Source organism: Xiphophorus maculatus, chromosome 1, assembly GCF_002775205.1.
Source record: "Xiphophorus maculatus strain JP 163 A chromosome 1, X_maculatus-5.0-male, whole genome shotgun sequence".
NCBI lineage: Eukaryota > Metazoa > Chordata > Actinopteri > Cyprinodontiformes > Poeciliidae > Xiphophorus > Xiphophorus maculatus.
In genome coordinates, this window is record NC_036443.1 from 834,939 (window position 1) to 856,739 (window position 21,801).

At 41.3% G+C, this 21,801-nt stretch overlaps 1 protein-coding gene across 10 annotated transcripts in view; it reads left to right on the forward strand.

Moving 5' to 3' along the window:
• agrn (agrin) overlaps positions 1 to 21,801 on the forward strand; it is a 428,855-nt gene that overhangs the window by 235,338 nt on the left and 171,716 nt on the right. For all 10 annotated transcript variants that reach the window (XM_023331737.1, XM_023331766.1, XM_023331734.1 and 7 more), the window contains one exon: positions 8,826 to 9,041. In XM_023331737.1, the coding sequence (XP_023187505.1) occupies positions 8,826 to 9,041 (216 nt within the window). The remainder of the gene's footprint in view (positions 1 to 8,825; positions 9,042 to 21,801) is intronic.

Sequence of the window (21,801 nt, forward strand, 5' to 3'; positions counted from 1 at the left end):
TCTCTAAACAGTAAAATAAACATTTTAGCACATTTTTCAAATCATTAATTCCTATTAGCAACGATAAATACAAAGCTTCAATTTGTGCCTCCATATGGTTTGGATTGAAATATACACCTCCAGATAACTTGGCTTCAAGTTAAATTGCGTGAATCTGTGATACTTTAATTAGCTTTGCCTCAAATCCCTCAGCTTCTTACCTGTAGCTCATCACTATTCTCTCTATATGCAACACTCTCCTCACAATGCTGCTCAATATAGAATAAGGGGCTTCGTTTATAAGTCAGGAGAGATTTGACTTGGCTGATAAGTAGAGCGCTGTTCCAGAAACAGCACTGATGAATACACACCGTCAGAGAACACACACTGATGGGTAATCTTTAAAACTAAACCCAATAGTTGTCATAAAAAGAATCATTTAGATGCAGAAGCTCTTGTTGGGAAGCTTTATGGCACTAATGGCACTGACATGAGTGTTAGTCAGCTAGAGCAAATTTAGCTTCACCTTACTTGACTATCTACTGCTCTGCTCAGACTAAGTGTTGTGTATTGAAGAAGCGATGAGAAAAAGCTACATTTGATCCCATTTGTTTTTCCTGTAAGGTAATAGCCCATCCGTCTTCATGACATATGAAATGAATCCTTGTCCATTCCCATTAGTGTTTTTGCATCTCTGGTGATCACCTGTCAGTCAAACCAGGTCATGGACAGCACTGCTGAAATTCATTGTTGGTAGAAAAAAAAGAGAAACTTTTCATAGCTCTAGTTTTCCTTTCAGCTATCATCTGGGACAACGCTGGTCGTATTATCTGCCAAGGCTGTTGTTGTTTTTCTTTCTGTTCAAAAGAAATTGGAAGTGTCAAATGTATGCATCTGTTCTGGTGTGCCAGGAGGAGTTTCCCAGGAAAAAGTTTCCACTGTGAGGGTACGCAGTTAGTGCACTCGGTCCACACTGCACTCAATACCTTTGCTTTGACAGAAGCCTCCACTCTGGTGTCAGTCTTTTGTCAGTCAGCTAAGCTCCAGGCTAGTGGAAAACATTTCAGAAAGAATCTGGTTTCCTCTAACCATGCTGGATTCAGTTTTCTTTGCTTGTTCTCATGAGAAATGTCCGCGAGGAAATTGTTGTTTTTTTTCTGTAGGAATATATCTGTGGTTATTTTTTTAAAAACTGCTGTATTTAGATCATGAGACAGATTTCTTTTTTTTTTACCACAACCTTCCAACCTCAGTAGGATTTTTTTTCTCGTCATCCTATCAGACACCCTGTTTTTCTTGCACACATCTGACACAGTTCGATTAAATTTCACCTTTTGTCACTCTCATACTGCATCGTCTCCAAGCCACATGCTGACACTCATAGGCACACCCCCCCCACACACACCCCAATACAAAGACGCACACACACACGCACACCCCAAGAGCGTGTGGTGTGAAGTGATGGCAGAGCAGGAGGCCAGTCATGACAAGGCCTTTCTTTCTCACACCTGGCCACATGTATGTGTGTGTGCATGTTTGAGCAAACTTACACACACTCAGACATGCACACACACTGTCAGGAATACAAATGCATTCATGGGGAGCTTCACAGACACACACACCTACACACACTTCTTTTTCCCATGGTACAAGAGAGAGTGAGCTCAGGTAGCTGTCAGCAACTCCCCAACAGAGAACGGTAGGCAAGTCAAAAACAGCCTCCTCGCTTGTCACTCTACACACACACACACACACACACACACACACACCTGCGCGCGCGGCTTCACTGAGTGTGCTTCGATATGTGGAGAGAGAAAGAATGAGATGCCTTGGGCAGATGCTGGCCCGGTTGTCTAAGCTGTGTGCAGACGTCTGTGTGAGTGTCTATCTGACCGTCTTCATGTCTGTCCAAGAGAGGGAGCCTGAACAGACATGCCGGCTTCCTTTTAGTTCTAACCTGCGAGCCGACGATAAGAAGCCGTGGTGCGAGTGCATGGTTCAACATGTGGCTAAACGTGAAACGTGCCACTGGAGAAGCGACTCTGGCTTCTTGCCTCTATCCCAATGCCATGTTGTTGTTATTCTCAGACTTATTCCTATGTGCTCCGGCCCCTGGCTTTCCAATCAGGTCAGCTTACTTGTGAGAGCTCGCCATGTCTTTCAACGCCCCCAGCAGGCCAGGCGAAGATGTCACTCCAGCTGGCTGCCCAATCGGCCCTGAGTGGGTGCAGAGTCACAGCAGCTGTAGCTGCCACACTATGGGTCAATTACTCTCTAAATTGATATTTTGTGCACACAACATAAGCACACAGGAGTATGCTTCTTGTTTGCCTCTGACAATGTTTACAGTTTCATACACGATCAATGCCAAGGTCTCTGTGGGAGCTTTGGGATCAAAGTCTGAAGAATTGTTAGCGCCTGACTTGTGAGGCCGTTGGAGTGTTTGGCTAACCTGAATTTGCCCCTCTGCCGCCATCCTGGCTGGTGAATCACTGATGGCTGCAAGTTGAAAAGAAACACTACAGATACTCCTTATAGTGCTTTGTGCTTTATCACATGTTGTCACATTATTGCCACAAACTCAAAAGTTCTTTGGTTACATTTTACTGGACAGACTCAGGAAAAAACAGCACATCACTGTCATTTGGCTGAAAATGTAAATTTTGTTCTGGGTTAAGCTTCTACCAACGTTGGATTCACTCCTCCCATTCCACTAGGGGGCGTTACATTTTAAGTCACAAAAGTTTAAAGTGAGTTGACGTGGACCGGAAGTTGTTTTATGTGTCATGAGTTGAAGCAAGCAAGCTAAATTAACCATAAGACTACTTCTTACTTAGGTTTTGGAATGTTGACCAAGTGGTGAGTTGATGTTGAAATCTATTGAGAGTGTGAGTTTTCAAATTAGCCTTAAACTAATGAAAATGTTTGTGGTTTCAGGGGTTATTTTGTATGTTAGTGTCATAAGGTGAGGTGGATGAGTGGTGAGGTAGAACGCCAGGAGACCCAGGTAAGAGAGATGGTTGTTTTAATAATAAATAATGCTCCAAACAGTCCACAAGATTCTGGCGGCACGGCTGAGCGGAAGCCAGGGCTCACACCGGTAGCAACAGAATATACGCGTGGCAAATGAATAGGCAAACAGAAAGACGCAACAAGCGACGAGGACCCAACAGAGACGCAGAAACACAGGTGACATTAAATACACAGAACGAGACACACCTGGGAAACAATCACGGGGAAGACAGGACAACATGGAAACTCAGAGACACAGAAACTTGAAATAAATACACAGGAAAAACACGGAACATGACAGTTAGTATCTAATGGCAATATTTTTCAAATATTTTTAAAAATTATGATTAAAAATTATGTGAATGATCTATTTTCACACAGAAAGGAGAATTATTTACATTTAAACAAACTTCAGTTTTAATACACAAGTGTTTTATTTTCAGATACTTTACTACTCAAAAATGTGAATGCATACATTATTAAAATAACCACAGTGGCTGTTCACTTGGGCAGAAAATATAAAATAAGTAAGTATAATTACTTACTTATTCAGCGCCACTTAGAATATTTTAAAAAGTCAGCCCCAAGCCATGCTTTAACCCAGAATTATGAAACTTGATACACATGTGTATCTTGTCAGGACGTACAAAACAGTTTCTCGGAGCCATGGTCCAAACAAAACAGGAAGTTGGCCATTTTGGATCAATGCTGCCATTTCCTCTTTTTTTATACGTCTTATCTGATCTAACGCTTCCTACAGCTATTGAAATACAGACTTCAGAATCACTTAGGAGAGTCTTCAGGCATTGAAGGTCAAAAGTTATCACAGGATTTTTTGTACATCAAAGCATGTGGGTGTGGCAAAGTGTCAAACTTTAACTATTCACCATGAAACATCAAGGTTTAATAACTTCCACATGCAAGGTCACAGCTGCATTAGACTTCCTATGTCTCTCTACAGACCAGTTCTGATCACATTGTCATGTGCAATTGATGTCATCACCTTAGCTCCGCCCACTTCCAACAGGAAGTCACCTGTTTTTTCTGCTGTATGTCATGACTATGGGAAAAAGGTTTTTCTATCTTGACTCCCGGAGGTAGCTGTGGATGTAAGCTGTTTACTACTAGCTGCTGGGGGAGCAGCTCTGCCTCACCCCGTAGTGATCAACTCCTTGGAGCCGCGCAGCACCACCATTCCCCTGCTTGGATCTCTGAGCTCCTGCCTCTCAGACAGCCAGGATCATGTTGTACTCTCAGTCTCTGATAGTACGGTAGTACGGTCAGTTGCTAATAAGAATGATCGATCTGCCATTGTCATTATGGCAACACCCACTGCGCCCAGACTGCGGCTGCGAGTATCCCCTCTTTGTCTTCCAGCTCAAAACAGAGCGCCACTGCATGCAGCGTGTTCATTCTTCATATAAATTTCGTTGTCCTTGTGACAATGACAATAAAGATTTATCTTATCTTATCTTCTAATCCTTTATATACAGAACAGAAACCACTAAGCTAAAAACAAATTACTAAGTGGATGCCACCTATCGCTCTGATATCCACACTTTGCATCAATTCCGCAATCTCACTGTATTTGCCGCTACTCCGTTCCGCTTCTCTTTCACGGATACTTGCGCAACTTCGTTTCTTGGCAACAACATACAGCCCATCGTTATTTGTTGAAGTTTTGAAATTTCCAATAACAAATTGGAAATCTCAAATTTGTTATTGGAAGTAACAAATTTGTTATTTCCAACAAAAGTTGCGTAAAAGTTTCACACAACTTTTACTTGCGTGAAAGATGCGCAAGTAACTTTCACAGTTATTTGCACAACTTTACTTCATTTCTTAGCAACAAGAAACAACCCATCTTTATGTGTTGAAGATTTGAAATTTCCAATAACAAAGGAATCTAATGTTGCATTTCATTGTTTACGTTTGGAAGCTCATTTTCTGTCACATTCCCAGAAAGACCAGTTTTTGACATTTCTGACATTCAGAAAAATATGGTTTACTTATTTTTGTCGTGATCTGTGTTTTGCTGTGTGTTTATTTTGAGTTTCCTGTGTATTTGTGTCTCCATGTTGTCCTGTCTCCCCTTGATTAGTTCCCAGGTGTTTCTTGTTCCCTGATTACCCCCAGTGTATTTAGTGTCACCTGTGTGTCTGTTCATTGTCAGGTCCTCGTCTAATGTGCATTCAGTACTTCATGTTGTCCAGTTGTTTTAACGGTTGCTACTAGCGTCGAGCCCTGGCTTCCGCTCGGCCGTGCTGCCCGTTGCTGGACTGCATTTTCCTCATTAAAAGATCATTTATGGAACAAGATGGCGGCGCGCGTAGACGCAGCGGATTTGTGCTCACCGAATCGAAGTTTGTCTTTTCCACTTTGCTCGGTTAAAAACACCTACAACCGACAAAATTTACTGGCCATTGGTCAAGCAATTGGGGGAAGTCTGTCACAGGAGCTTTTCCGTGTCCACAACAACATTCCGGTAGATATTGCATGAACACCGGGCTCTCTCTGGATTACAATCCCAGTATCGACAACAGGGCGACGGCGCAGAGATCGTAAACAAAAGAGGGGGCGTCGCAGCGGCGTGTTAGCGAGGCTCAGGAAACAGCCACACAAACCACCGCTACCAAGCATTTTTCTCTCCAACGTGAGGTCTCTCGTTAACAAACTGGACGAATGGAAGCTGTGGATTGCAACTGACAACCTCATCCGGGAATGCTGCATTCTGTTGATCACGGAGACGTGGTTAAATCCAACCATACCGGACCCGGAGATCAAGCTAGCAGGCTACACAGCACACCGACAGGACCGATCAGCGAGCTCCGGTAAGAAAAGAGGAGGTGGACTATGCGTTTATGTAAATAACAGCTGGTGTACGAACTCCACAGCAGTTGTTAGCCACTGTTCTCCAGGCGTGGAGTTGACCACAATTAAATGCAGACCCCTCATCTCAGGCGGGAAGGGGGAGCTAGAGTTACAGGGATGAGGTGAAGCGGCTGTCAGAATGGTGCAAAGTCAATAACCTGCTCCTCAACACCTCCAAAACAAAGGAGCTGGTGATCGACTTCAGGAAGAACAAAACGGACATCCAGCCTCTCACCATCAGTGGGACCTGTGTGGAGAGGGTCCCAGTGTTCAGGTTTCTGGGCATGGAGTTGGAGGACAAGCTAACCTGGAGCACCAACACCAAGGAGCTGTTGAAGAAGGCACAGCAGAGACTGTACTTTCTAAGAATACTCAAGAAGAACCGTCTCCCCTCAGACCTGCTGCAGGCCTTCTATCACTGCTCCATAGAGAGTGTGCTCACGTACGGTCTGTGTGTCTGGTACGGCAGTAGCACATCCGCGGACAAGAAGACGCTCCAGAGGGTTATTAGGGCAGCAGAGAGAACCATAGGCTGCCCCCTCCCCACTATGGAACAGATTTACACTTCCAGGCTCCACAAGAAAGTTTTGGACATTCTAAATGACTCTTCACACCCTGACCATGGTCTCTTCCAGCTGCTGCCATCAGGCAAGAGATACAGAGCAATAAAAACCAGGACAAATCGCCTAAAAAACAGTTTTTACCCGATGGCAATCATGGCACTAAATTCAAAAGCATAAGAACTTCTGCTCTTGACACCACTTTGTTAAAAATGTAAATTCTGTTGCGACACCTCCAGGCACTGCAACCATCTTCTGATGTCTATTTATTTCTCATTTTGTACTATTTATTTCTTTATCTTTGTATATTACGTATATACACATAACCTGCATCTTAACTCGAGTCAAGCAAATCTCAATCTCGTTGTAATCTGTTGATGACAATGACAAATCTTATCTTATTCATCTTACCTGGGTCTGCTGCGTCTGCCTCACCACCTCTCACCACCAATTCATGACAATTTTAGCATAACTCCAGTCTTACTTGGCCTATTAACACAGTTTAAAAACTGGTATGTAGTTTATAATGTGCACTTCAAGAATAAGTTGAAAGTGAGACTGGGGGTTGGCGGGGTCTTGCTGCTATGGCGTCACAAATTAGACATGTTTAAAAATGCATATAAGTGTATGGATACACTGTTAATTTTTCACTTTATGTATAAATGCTACTATGTGATCTGTCAAAATGTAAAAAATGATGTGGCAATAACTTCACCTAATTTAGACATAAAACATGCAAAATACTTGCAGGCACAATACAGCAGCTATTCAGTCAAAATAGCAACTGAAAAACCTGCAATCAGTAAAACAATATTCAACAGTAAGACTCTGAACCCTAAATTATACATGAGTCAAATAAACCTCACAACACTGTCTATATCAAATAATGTCAAGTAAAAAAGAAAAAGTCAAATGCAGGCTGCATTAAAATAAACGATCCTTAGTTACTAAATCAAAACTTCCTGTGAGAACAGCTAGCTAAGTAATCCTGGTTCTGATTGGTTGTTTCTGACCGAGTTTAGTAATTCTGCAGAACACATGGAGGAGGCAGAGGAGATTGATTTTTTTTTCAGAGATTATCTGTCTTATGTTAGGACATAGCAAAAGTTTTAATACATATTTAAAATCTAGTTTGTTTATGTTACATGCTGCAGCTTTAAGCAGACGTTCGGTGTGACAGTTCAGTCTGGTGGAGGTTGAGCGGTTCCGTGTGTGAAATATTACTACCAGCAGCGTAGCGCAGCGGTCCAACAGCGAGAGCAGAACCAACATTTTACACCTGGGGCACCCAAAGTGGGTCCTCGGGGGCCGGCATTCTGCACGTTTTATTCTCTCCCTGGTGGTAGTAACAACCTTTAGCATGATAATGTTCTTCGTTGGTCATCTAACGAGCCATCATTTGATCCAGGTGCGTTAAACCAGGGAGAGAACTAAAACATGCAGGATGCCGGCTCTCCAGGACCCACTTTGGACACCCCTGTCTTACACGGCTAACTCGTTGACTTCAATTATTTATCGGATTATTAGCTTAGCTTTCTGACCGTCATGGTCTTCCGGGTGAGTGTTGGTAGTTGTGCGCTGCTATCTGGCTGCTCTGGAATTCCTTTTTTTTCCTGCATTGAGCCTCGATGTAGCCAAACTCCGTCAAGTGTTGGTTTTTTAAATGTCATATTAGATTCGTTGTGTTGTTGCATTTTGACGTGTTTCACCCCCGAGGTAATTTTCCGTCGCAACACGCAAACTTCTCCATTCATTCTCAGAGCGTTATAGTTCCACACAACATTGCTTAGAATTTGTTGCTGCGCGCTTGCGCAATGTGAAGGAAAGAGGAGATAAGCTGCACACGCAGGCTGCGATGTTAGATGCTATTGATCGGCGATGACCTATCGTACACCTTTTCGTGGAAATCGGCCGTTATTATCGGTGATGTCATGTGGTATTTGGGCCATTCTCATTTGCGCTCCGGTTGTGTTTTCATGTTGTTGTCCTGCTGGAAGAACGAACCGTCACGCAGCCTGATGCCTGGTTTGATTGCGCAGTACAACACTGGTAGTTTGCAAACCATTGATCTTCTAGCCTCCATTCCACAACTACTTTGTCTTGGTTTGGCACGTACAATCCCAATAAAACCCACAGAGTCTAGAGGTTTTATTAGGACAAAAGGTGAATAAGTTTGAGGGATATAAATACAACGTTTGAAAGCATTTTTGTGTGGGCGTGTGTGTGTGTACATTTGTTCTCCTAAAAGACTGCAGTGAATCTGGTTGCAATATGCTGTCTAGTAGAATTTGAAGATAAGATGAGAAAAAGTATTTCTTTTTGGTTCCCATTGTTTCTGACAAGGCGATTAATTGGACAGTAACCATCTAATTGTTCTCCCTTTCCTGTTCCTGTGCGGTCCAGGCTGCAGAGGAATGCTGTGTGGCTTTGGGGCAGTGTGCGAGAGGAACCCCACCGACCCATCCAAGGGCGAGTGTGTTTGCAAGAAACTTGACTGTCCATCCTTGGTGGCTCCTGTTTGTGGCTCCGACACCTCCACCTACTCCAACGAGTGTGAGCTGGAAAAGGCTCAGTGCAATACACAGCGTCGGATCAAGGTGCAGCGAAAGGGGCCCTGCTGTAAGTACAGTTTAACCTGCAGCCACAAAACATCATGTCTGTAGAAGCTCATCATGTGGGAGCTTTCACACACAGAGTGAAAGCTTGCTTCTTAACAAATAACACAGTCTGCAAAATGTATTTTCACACCAATGGAATAGGATCTGAGATTTTTTTCTGCAAAGTATCTAATTTTTGGACATCTTCTGGCATTAGTGAGATTTCATGGTTTGGATGTTAGGAGATTATAAATTAGACATTGTGTGATTAGCATGGGGGTAAAAGCTAGTTCAACATTTACACATGAATGCAAAATCAAGTTTACTCTGAAAAAAATATTTTTCAATTCCAGCCTGGTAAATATAGTTTATTCATATTGTGTCAATAATAAGACAACTCAGGCAAATTTGCAAGGCAAATTTATAACCACATATTTCCAGAACTGTTCAAATCAAATCGGTTCAATCAGCACACAGCCCAAATTTTGCTGAGCGATTAATTGTCTCAAAAATTATTGTGATAAACGATAATATTGTTTGAAGACCTTTTTACACTGATTTAATGGAAATGACGTAATAATGCATGTGATTTCCTGCCAAAGATAGATACACTTTATTTTCAAAAGAATACTAAACACTGGAGCTGATAAACAAAATAAACAAAACAACCACAAACAAAAATAAAATGGATTCTCAGTCTCCATTAACAAAAAAATGTACTTGAATAAAAACTAAACAACATAAAGCCAAAGTGGAAATAAATACTGCATTCAACCAAAAGAGTGCAGATTATGAAGTCTGTATACTATGTTGCCCTTCAGTAATAATTCGATTTAAATAGAAAAGATGGGCACATCGACTACCTGATGCAATAGTTCACACTACATGATTTTTTGCTCCTATTTTTCCCCTTACAACAATCTTAGAATGTTGGTCTTTCTAAGATTGTGTGGTGTGTTACGGTAGATCGTTGTTGCCGCTCTGATCCAAATCAGAGGTTTTCCCCACTGGGATCTTAACGCAGCTTGTTGAATGTGACAGGTAGCCAATCAGAAAGCGTGGATTCTCCTCTGCGCTTTCTGAGGGGAAATTATGGAGGAGAATCCCAAACAGCTGACAACCTGAAGCCCAGCAGACATTGGAGATGATATGTGGAAACAACATTAATGTTTATTCAACATGAAAAGAATATAGAAATGACAAGAGGAGGAGTTGGAGCGAAATTGCTACCGCAGTTGATAAACCCGGTAACTTTTCAGCTGTTCTTTGTTAACGTGACATAAATAGGTTCTAATGATTTTCATTCAGTCAGGACTTTACGCTGACACTAGCCACATGTATTGCAGGTAGATTGTAGTAAAGCATTGATTAATGCCTGGTTTTAAAATTAGTTCACTGAACTTGTAGCCTGTGAAGGTCTTGCATAAACCAGCCAGAGAGACGTTGAAGAAAGTTCAAAATATAATCTTAATTTATTACAAAAAAAATCCAAAAATGATCAATTGGGCCCAAACTGAGGTCAACATAACAAAGTACAACTCAGGTGGTAACACAACTAACTCGAGCACAAACTGACCTAACAAACAAGACATGAGGGGAACTTAAATAGTGGCTGATCAGACCATTAACACACACTAGGGGGTAATTAAACACACAAAAAATCTAACAAATACTGGTCAGAATATTACTAAATCTGTAAATGAAATAAATATGAGAATTTAACTAACTTTCAAAAAGAAGAAACATTAAATAAATGGTAAAATTAAACTAAAGACCAAATTTCCCCCTCCCTGGGTGAACAAATGGAACGGCCCGCTGAGGAAGTTTGACAGCCATATATGGACACCAATCAGCTGGAGCTCATCTCTGTGATTTTCAGCCACAGGTCCAGAGGAAACTGGTAACTCAAAAGAAAGAAATTAATTTGTTGTATTTAACAAAATATACGAATAACTGACACATAAAGTTAACTAAATGGGTGCACAACAAATAGTTAACTAAAGAGTCAGACTAATGAAAACAAATTTAAAGATAAAAATCTAAACTACTCACTAATCAATATGTAAAGTAATATTAAGGGAGAACAGAAAACCATTACCAATTGTGTCTGTGTGTGACAGTAGGGACAGCTGTCACATAGCCATTATTTCGTGCCCATTGTTGGACACCACACAGCACGATCGAACCGTTATACTGCAATATATTGATTTTCATTCAGTCAGGACTTTACGCTGACACTAGCCACATGTATTGCAGGTAGATTGTAGTAAAGTATTGATTAATGTCCGGTTTTAAAATTAGTTAACTGGACTTGTAGCCATTATTTCGTGCCCATTGTTGGACACCACACGGTACGATCGAACCGATATACCTAGGATTTCTGTCGGCTAATGTGTGGTCTGTCAGGATTTGAAAATGGGCCGACAATCAGCCGACAGCTCTAAGATCTTGTAGTGTGCGCTGGGCTTTACACTAAAGAAACTAGAAAATTCCTGAAGAAATTTAACCGGGGCCTGCCAAAGTGTGCCCGTCGGTTTGGACCCAGCGTTCTGATGCTACAAATTAGCATCAATGCTAAAGAAAGCTGCAATCATATGAATACAATGACAAGAATGTTTACTAACATTGACTTGCACCATTCAGTATGATAAAGTAAGTGTATCAGCTAAAATTAGCAAAAATGCTAATGTTAGCGTGATTGCTGTCAGTAGCATGTGGGACATCACTGGGATGTTTTCTATAATGGTATTACTCCATTCAGTAGACTAAACATGGCTAATAAGTCAAATAAATAGCTAATAGCTTATATAAGCTAAAATGCTAATGCTAATGAACTGCCTTGCTGCGCAAGGCAGTTCCCTGACCTGAGAGAAAAAGATAATGCAGAATAATATTATTGCACCGCCGCAGGCGGTGCACTAACCTCAGGGGCATGTTGAGGCTTTTATTTTGAAATTTTTGTTAAGCTTAATTTCAAAGGTCCAAACTAATCCCATGTCTAATAGTCATTGGGTTAAATCAGTTATTTATTGCTCAAAAGAGCAATTACCTAATGTAAGATTTCTCAAGGCTTTTATTTTGAAATTTTTGTTAAGCTTCATTTCAAAGTGCCAAACTAATCCCATGTGTAACAATTGCTGGGTTAAATCAGTTATATAGTGCTCAAAAGAGCAATTATCTGATGTAAAAATTGTCAAGGCTTTTATTTTGAAATTTTTGTTAAGCTTAATTTTAAATTGCCACACTAATCCCATGTGTAACAGTGCTTTGGATAAAAAAGTCACATAAAGCCAAAAAGAGCAATTATCTGATGTAAAAATATTCAAGGCTTTTATTTTGAAATTTTCAGTATGCTTCATTTCAAAGAGCTAAACTAATATCATGTGTAACAATGGTTGGGTAAAATCAGTTATATAATGCCCAAAACACAAGTAGTTCTAAAGGCCAGCTCAGTCCTCCTCTGTAGTAACTGACAGTTCCACCATGTTGTAGTTCTGACATTCAGCTCAGACCTCTTTTGTAGGCACTCAGTGTCCGCCATGTTGTAGTTCTAACCTTCAGTCATTGTAGTTCTAAAGAGCAGTTCAGAGAGGCAGACTAAATTCTATGTCTATTTTGAGTCTAACTGACACAGTTTTGTGTCAGTTAGACTTTTGTTTTGAGTTAAATTTGGCTCGTTTTTTGTTAATTATGTCGCCACAGTTACTCGAAATGCCAACAAAAGTAATAGCTCCCCTCACGGGATTGAGCCTCACGTTTTGATATATATATTGTGAGGGGACATGCAGCGGTACGAGCCGCATTAACGGTAGTAGGAAGCGGCAGTTATTTTGAGGTGTAGAACAATAGGTGCCTGCCATGCAATGCATAGGGATTACATCCCTATGCATTGCTATGGGCAGGCCCCAATGAGGAAGGAGGGTCAGTGGAGAGCACCGGAGTTGAGCCTTTTTTCATTCAGTGTCATCAACAGAAAGAGAAAAAGGCTGGAAGAGACGATAAAGCCGATAATTAAAATGACGTTGATAATTTTTATTTATTATACGATTAATTGATTTATCGCGACAGGCCTAAGCATACAACATTTCAATCCTAAATGTAATTTAACCATCAAATTCAGTTCAATGCTCCTTCTAACTTGTAAGAAGTTATTTTTATTATTATTATTTTTCAGTGCTGCACTAATGTGTATTTAGCTACTTCTAAATACAGATCAGTGGGTCAATAGTGATTTCTTTAGAATAGAATAGAATGCAACTTTATTGTCATTGCACTGTCACAAGTACAAGCAACGAGATGTAGTTTGCATCTATCCACTTTTAGGAAATAATCACAAAGCGAGTACGCAAAGTTAAGAGTTCTAGTCACTTTAAAAGGGATTATTATTACTGTTACTACATTATTATGCAAATTTCACATTTTGCAGCATTTTGCACTTTCATTTGGGTCTCTGCTGCTTCTGAAAACAGCATAGTGCTCAAAAAACATCAAGCTGTTTTAGCAGGGTTTCCCCCAGTGTAGGCCTGGCGGCCCGCCATGCTTTACTAGTCCCACCGCCAGGCTAAGCCTTTCTTGTTTATGTTTTTAAGAAAATAATAATAATTTAAAAAACATTGTGTGTTATTTTTTTAAGCTGGATTGCAAGCGCCTCTGTTGCTCTGAGCGTTTCATTGACGGAGCAGAATTATTCCTAAAAGATGAGTTTATAGAAGATAGGTTTATAGTTTAAATCCGGACCAATCAGACAGCTAGAGACTCTGCACGATGCCTTGCTTGTTGCAGCAGCTGGATGTCTTACGTTAACTTCAGCGCAGATCCCACGTCTCCTTTCACTCAAGCTGAACACAGGCTGACCTGTATGAATATTTACATCAACCCCCTGTGAGGAATTGTTTAGAGTTTTTGATCAAGGTAGGAGTTTAAACCCCAGCATGTTAGCTCTGGCTGTGCAGCTCTACATGAACCAGGAATAACTTGTAGTGGCGTTTTCAAAGTTGCTGAGCGAGTGGCGAGAATGATTTATATTTGTGGAGAAAGAGTTTTGTGCAGCTTTTACATCTCAACACGCTGCCTAGCGTGTGGCTCTGTCTGCGCTGATAAATTTATGTATGTGTTCCCAGTTGACCGGTGTGTTAGTGGTTAATGAACCAGTTCTGACCTCATCATGCAGGTTCAGCCCAGTGAGGAGCTTTAGCGCTCGCCTCGTAGTCACGCATCACGCTGTTTTTATATTATTTAGTTGTTATTTTTAGTATTATTTTTCCGATTACATGAAGCATCAAACCATATCAAATACTTTGTCCACTTAGTCAGACAGAGTTAATGTGCACGGTTGCATGGGGATCTGAGGAACTCGTCCCTTAAACTGGACCAACCAAAATAGTTTCTGTGTCCCCTTGTTAAAAAGTCAATAGACACAAAATGGAAGAGCTACTAAAGCCACATTAGCAGCATTAATTTAAATCTCCCGTTTGTTCCACACCTCTGCGCCGTGCAGAGGATTTAACTCATCAAGCAGGGCCGGTCCAAGGCTGTATGAGGCCTTGAGCAGAATTTGACTTAGGGGCCCCTCTTGCTGCTAAAACATCAGCACCTCTAACAGCTTCTGTGTTAGATTTAGTGAAATCTGGGAGATGGGGAGTAGTTTAATTGGCCAATCTAAAAAGCAATAAGTTATAATTACAGTTTACTAATTTGTATTTGTGAACAAACAGCTCAAACTCAAAGATTAAAGTCACAGCATCAGATTGTTACTATGGTAACAAAACAATTTAACTATGAATATTGCACTTTGAACTTTTACAAAGTAAATTAGCCAGCGACTTCAAATCTTACATATAAATGTTAAACAATTTAAAATATTTTAATTTATTTGTGCTGAAACCATTAAATCAAATTTAGCAGCATTGATAATCTCAATAAACAAATGTTACATTTATGTATCTGTGGTCTGTGTTAAAATATTAGCATTTATGGGCTCCTAAAGCTCTGGGGGGCCTTATGGAGCCGCTGACTTAAATTTGGATTAAACAGAAGTGCAAATAATTGATATTTATTTTAATTGCATTTTTTGATTTGTTGTTTTTAAGACTAGTTCAGAGTTGAGATAGTATTTCACTGGCGATGTCTTCCAGTAACATATAATTACACAGTAATATTTTTACATTTCCTGTTTACTGAGCATCTTATAATACAAAAACACGGTGGACCGCTTCGGCGCCCCGACCACCAGGCTTAGCAAGTTTTCTGGGGGAAACCCTGTTTTTAGTAATAAGTTCATATTTTTTGTTGTCTGGAAAATGATCTGTTTCAAAACCTTCCTAATGTGACACCACAAATCAGCAGGCACTGTCTGTTACCTAGCAACCCCAGCAAAGCCCAGCCCATTACCTAGCAACCTCAGCAACGCTCAAGCATGTTTGGTCAGCAGGTTCTACTGTAAGTGCTTTACAGTGGCTGCAGGAAAAGACAAATGTTTTGTTGTTAACCTACCGTTCAAAAACCACTTGCTGCATTCTTGTTCACTGTGCAGGAGGTTTCACTTCTGCTTTTCAAAGATGTGGGGTTGTAAAATTAAGTATCTGTTTATAGCTATTTTTCATGTATTGAGTGTAAATGTTGATTTGGGATGAAAGGGTGGGGTCAGCAGCAGCTTCTTTGGATTTAAAGTAACAAAAACAAATCATTCTGAAAGGAGCTGAAAAATGGCAGAACTGAGTAAACTAAAATCTCATTAACCAAGAATGACTTTGTGTAAAAAATGTAATGAACATATTTTATTTTGCTCATAGACCTATCCTAACCAGTTCAAAGAACTTTTAATCACTTTTAAAGAAGTACACAGCCAAACACTAAATCACTATACCAGGTGTAATTTATACAGAAAGAAAAATGGAGAGAAATACATGGCAGGGGCTTCAATAATTGTAAATAATGCACAAATGGAGAGTTGTAGGGAGAAGTGGTGGGCATATCCTCTGTTAGTCAGGCCTATAGCAGCATAACTACTGAAAAAGTCCAAAAAAAACGCAAGCTACTCCTGCTACAAGCTTTACTTAAGCCTGGCCTGCAGGGAGCTGGTACCAGGACTGAAGTCCACTACTATCTTACTGCTGAACAAACTTGTTACGTTTATGGAGAGGGGCCTGATTTTCTGTTATTGTGATAAGATCAGACTTGTTCTTGTTAATCCAGAAAAGATCAGTAGCAGTGTGTCAAGGCAGTTCGACATAATGCTGACCCTTTCCGGTAATCTGTCATGAGACTTAAATGTAAAAGCTCTTTAGTGCAGATGGGTAACTGGTGGATGTGCTTCATGGCTGAAGCTACAACAGCCTCTTCATCAGGCAGAAAGCTAAAGAACTGGTTTCTGTTCTCTGCTCTAAACACAACAATTGTTTTGTATTTCTGCCTTTATCTCAAAATAAGACACGATTTCCATTCAACATGGCCACTCTCCCCAAGCTTAACCACCTAAAGCGCCCTCGCAGGGCGTCATGGAGCTCTTCATGTGTCTCCCACTGGTAGCCTTCTAATCTGTCACTGCTGTCCATTGCTTATCTTTAGCAATGCCTTCAAACCACAGGAATCCAAGGAGCTGACGCTCTGCAGCAGAAACCTCAGTAATAACTACAATGTTTGGTCAGCACTGCGCCTTCCTGTCAGTGTGGCCCGGCCGCTAATTCCTGGGGTTTGATTACATTGCAGGCTTGAACCTGGCACTAATAACAATCTTGGTGACTGCCCACATCTTGGCAGAGGGGAAATAACTAGATAGATCAGATACAAAGAGGCTAGGAGTAACACTGGGTGCACCAGAGAAGGGAAAAATCCTCTGAAGTGGGTGGGAGTAATTGTACAAGTGGAAAAAAGGGCATCCAGGAGCAGGAGAGTGAACAACAGAGTGATTGAGGTGAACAAATTTCAGGAGCAGCAAGAATCCAGAGAGAAGAACTGGCAGAGTGAGAGCTTTAATGACGGAGCATGAGCGACTGAAAACACCATGATTATCATTTTTAACATCAGCAGACATTCTGGTCAGAAAGAAAATAGTTACAAAATAATACAACTAATTAGAGTACTGTTGATAATAACTACCTGTTCAGCAACTCAGAAAAGTTAGTTATCCTCTGACACCTGAACCAAGAAGAAAGAGGCCTTTACCGGCTTTTCACCAAGTAAAAAAAATTAGATTGTTTTCTGCTAGGATATTTTATTAGCTGCTTTTCAGTAAATAATATTTTTTAAATCATTTTCTGGGAAATTAGCATTTAAACCAGGAGTGTGCGGGGTGTATGGGTGTGTGTGTGTGTGTGTATATATATATATATATATATAACCATCACTGTGACAGATGTCCAAGAAAGAGTCTCAGGTATGAAAAACTGGACAGCACCAGGGCCTGACATGATCCATGCCTACTGGCTAAAGAAACTCACTGCCCTCCATGAGCGACTGGCAGGCCAAATGAACCAGCTGCTACAAAGTGGGACTCACCTTGAATGGTTAACTGAAGGGCGGACAATCCTAATCCAGAAGGATCGATCAAAGGGTCCAGTCCCACCCAACTACTGACCAATAACCTGCCTCTCCACAACATGGAAGCTCATGTCAGGCATCATAGCGGCCAAGATAAGCAAACACATGGATAAACACATGAGCATGGCACAGAAAGGTATCGGTGTAAATAGCAGAGGAGCCAAACACCAACTCGCCGTAGACCGCACAGTTGCCCGAGACTGCAAAACCCGACACACCAACCTGTGCATGGCTTGGATTGATTACAAGAAAGCCTATGACTCAATGCCGCATACTTGGATCATTGAATGCTTAGAGATGTATAACATCAACAGGACTCTGAGAGCCTTCATTGCAAACTCGACGAAGCTGTGGAAAACCACCCTTGAAGCCAACTGCAAACCACTTGCACAAGTGTCCATCAAATGTGGCATATACCAAGGAGATGCTCTGTCCCCGCTACTGTTCTGCATAGGCCTGAACCCCCTCAGCCAAATTATCAACAAGACTGGCTACGGATACCGACTCAAAAATGGGGCCAACATCAGTCACCTTCTCTACATGGATGACATCAAGCTGTATGCCAAGAGTGGGCGAGACATCGACTCACTGATCCACACCACCAGGATCTACAGCACGGACATTGGGATGTCATTCGGACTAGAGAAGTGTGGTCGGCTGATCACCAAGAGGGGGAAGGTCATCCACACAGAAGGGGTCTCACTCCCAGAAGGAACAATAGCAGACATAGAGGACAGTTACAAGTACCTAGGTATACCACAAGCAAATGGCAACCTCGATGAGGTCACAAGGAAAGGAGCCACAGCTAAATACCTCCAACGAATAAGACAAGTACTGAGAAGCCAGCACAATGGCAAGAACAAAATCCGTGCGATAAACAGCTATGCCCTGCCAGTAATCAGATACCCTACTGGAATAATTAGCTGGCCAAAGGAGGAGATAAAAGCCACAGATATTAAGACTAGAAAACTACTAACAATGCATGGAGGGTTCCATCCCAAATCCAGCACCCTGAGACTGTACACGAGCCGCAAGGAAGGAGGCAGAGGACTAGTGAGTGTGAGAACCACAGTCCAGGACGAAACAACTAAGATCCATAAATACATCAGGGACAAAGCCTCAACAGACAATGTGCTCAGTGAATATCTCAGACAACAGGGAACGGAGGTTGAGGTGCCAGAGATACCATCATGGGAGGACAAGCCCCTACATGGGATGTACCACCAGCTGGACTCAAGGACAGCACAGAGGCCCTCATCGTGGCCGCCCAGGAACAGGCCCTAAACACCAGAGCAATAGAGGCCCAGATCTACCACACCAGACAAGACCCAAGGTGTAGGTTGTGCAAGGAGGCCCCTGAGACAGTCCAGCACATAACAGCAGGGTTCAAGATACTGGCAGGGAAAGCGTACATGGAACGACATAACCAAGTTGCAGGCATAGTGTACAGAAACATCTGTGCAGAATACGGACTGGAAACCCCGAGATTAAAGTGGGAAACACCCCCAAAGGTGGCGGAGAACGCCAGAGCTAAGATCCTGTGGGACTTCCAGATCCAGACAGACAAAATGGTAATGGCGAACCAACCAGACATTGTCGTAGTGGATAAACAACAGAGGAAAGCCGTTGTGGTAGATGTAGCAATACCAAGCGACTGCAACATCAGGAAAAAGGAGCACGAGAAACTAGAGAAATACCAGGGCCTCAGGGAGGAACTGGAGAGGGCCTGGAAGGTGAAGACCACAGTGGTGCCTGTGGTCATCGGGGCCCTCGGGGCAGTCACCCCCAAACTGGACCAATGGCTACAACAGATCCCAGGAACAACATCAGACATCTCAGTCCAGAAATGTGCAGTCCTTGGCACAGCCAAGATACTACGCAGAACCCTCAAGCTCCCAGGCCTCTGGTAGAGGACTCGAGCTCAGAGGATGAGAACCACCCGCGGTGGGAGAGAAGGGAATTTTTATATATATATATATATTTTCCAATTCAAATGCTCGGAAGCTAAGCTGGTGAGGCAGCAGCGAGTTGAGCCTCACCTGGGATTGATCAACCTCTCACTTACTGCGCTGGCTGCTGTTCTATGAGAGCATTTTCCTCCTGTCTGTCCATTGCTAATAAAATGGTTAAATAATTTAGGTTATGTATATAATCTACAGTGTTTTTTGTCACCAACTGTGTATGTAACATGTTTTGTGTGCTGAGGAGCGATCAGAAACAGCAGAGGACAGATTTGAGGTGAGGCAGGCAGTTCTCTTGCTTCATGACAGGGGGCGCTCATGATCCCAGACATTGTGACTCTACAACTGCAGAGTAAGATACAGTAACAACAAGCTAGCCATACAGTCAAGTGCAGCGATATATTTATAATTTTCTCCTCGTACCACAGCAATCACTTATTAATAATCACAAAATAAACATTAAGCCTAAAACTATACTACTGCAACATACTGAATGTTGCTCTCTTTGTGTGGAAAATATGTCAGTGTTTTTTTAGGGGCGTTGTTGTCAGTTGATATGGCAACAAGTCTGTCTGTAGCCTGGCCATTGCAGAGAGCGAGAAAGACGTGGTTTTGAGTTATACTTCAACGGGTTTTCCCTTTGCTGTGGAGCACAGCACAAAATTAATAATACCTAAATTTCCAAGTTTCATTGAGTTAACGGAATTATTATACCGTGGCAGCGCGGCTATGGATGACATGTAGAAGAATAGTCTTTTTGCCCTCCAGCGTTGTCCTCATTCGTGAAATTTCCTTATTAATTTGGTATTAATGTATCATCAATACCAACAAAACTCTTGGTATTGATGATACATTCTTAGACAAACTGATGGGAGAGAGAGGATGCAATTGACAGAAGGCAAATACATCAGCACACCACATAGACAGCACTGCTCATAAAAGATAATCAGTAAGATGTTAATCAAATAAATATTTCGCCTTTGCTTTTACCATTTATTCCGCTTTGTAAAGTTCCAGCTTTAACTTTAGTTCCAGTTTTAAATCCTTCAATAACATGCAGGGGTCTATATTTGTAAATCTGATTATGATTAAGTCAGTGCCTCATCAACTGAACCTCACCGCACGTCACTGATATACATATTTGTGTATATATATATACATATATATATGTACTTTGATCAATAGCGTTACTAAGTAATGCGTTACTAACGCGTCTTGGGGAGTGACCACCGTTTCAGCAGCGACAGAAACATAAACAATGGAGGGAAGAGGGAGATGCACATTTTGTTGCTGGAAAAACAGAAACTATTTTGAGTTTCGGTCACCAAGTCCGATTATTATAAGCAGCTTTGAGCTTGTTTTTTTCTAAAATCGCTTGCAGATTTAATGAGTTGCAGGTTGCGGTTTTTGGGCTCGGAAATAAGCAGACATAAACCCCAGAATTTGTCATCCAGTTAGTTTTAGTCAGACTCATGATCCATCCCACTGTGTCTTTGTTAATATCAATTTAATATATTCCCTCTGAATGACGTCGAGCTTCGTGTTGCGCTCCAGAAAACAGCAAACATTGAGACTAATATGAACAGCGCAATAAACGTGAAAACAGCCAGGAATGAACGTGTCCGTAAAGTTGTGCAACTAAACATCATTTAGACAGTCAATTTGTTTATTTAGATTATTTTTTCAGCTAATGTGCTTAAATACCGTTAGGATTTTATTAAAGAGGAATATCTTGGTGTGTAACCAACTTATGATCAGTAATATTAAGATAAGTGTCACAAATCTGAACACCGCAGCAGGTGTTCTGTGCACTGCACTCTGACAGCAAACGCAGAGCCGTAACGCAGAACCTGGACGCTGGGGCAGGGAGTGGGAGGGGCGTCTAAAATCCTATTTATAGTTTTCCAGACAATACTGCAGCACACAAACTACTAAAGTTTTTTTTTGTACTGTTGTAACCAGTAAATAATCTCCCCTTCAGTTCAACCACATAAGTGGAGACACATTGTTGATGTTGGTATTATAAAATAACTTGCAATTAAGTATTGGAAAAAGATCAATGTAGTTTTCACAGGTAGCAGAGTGTTGTTGTTAGCAGCTGCTGAAAGTAAGTAAAAAAGTTACTTTTAATGTAACTTAGTTACTTTACAAATCAAGTAATCAGTAATCTGACTAAGTTACTTTATCAAGGAGTAATCAGTAATCCGATTAAAGTTACTCTTTCAAAGTAACTATGCCATCACTGTGTGTGTATATATATATATATATATATATATATATATA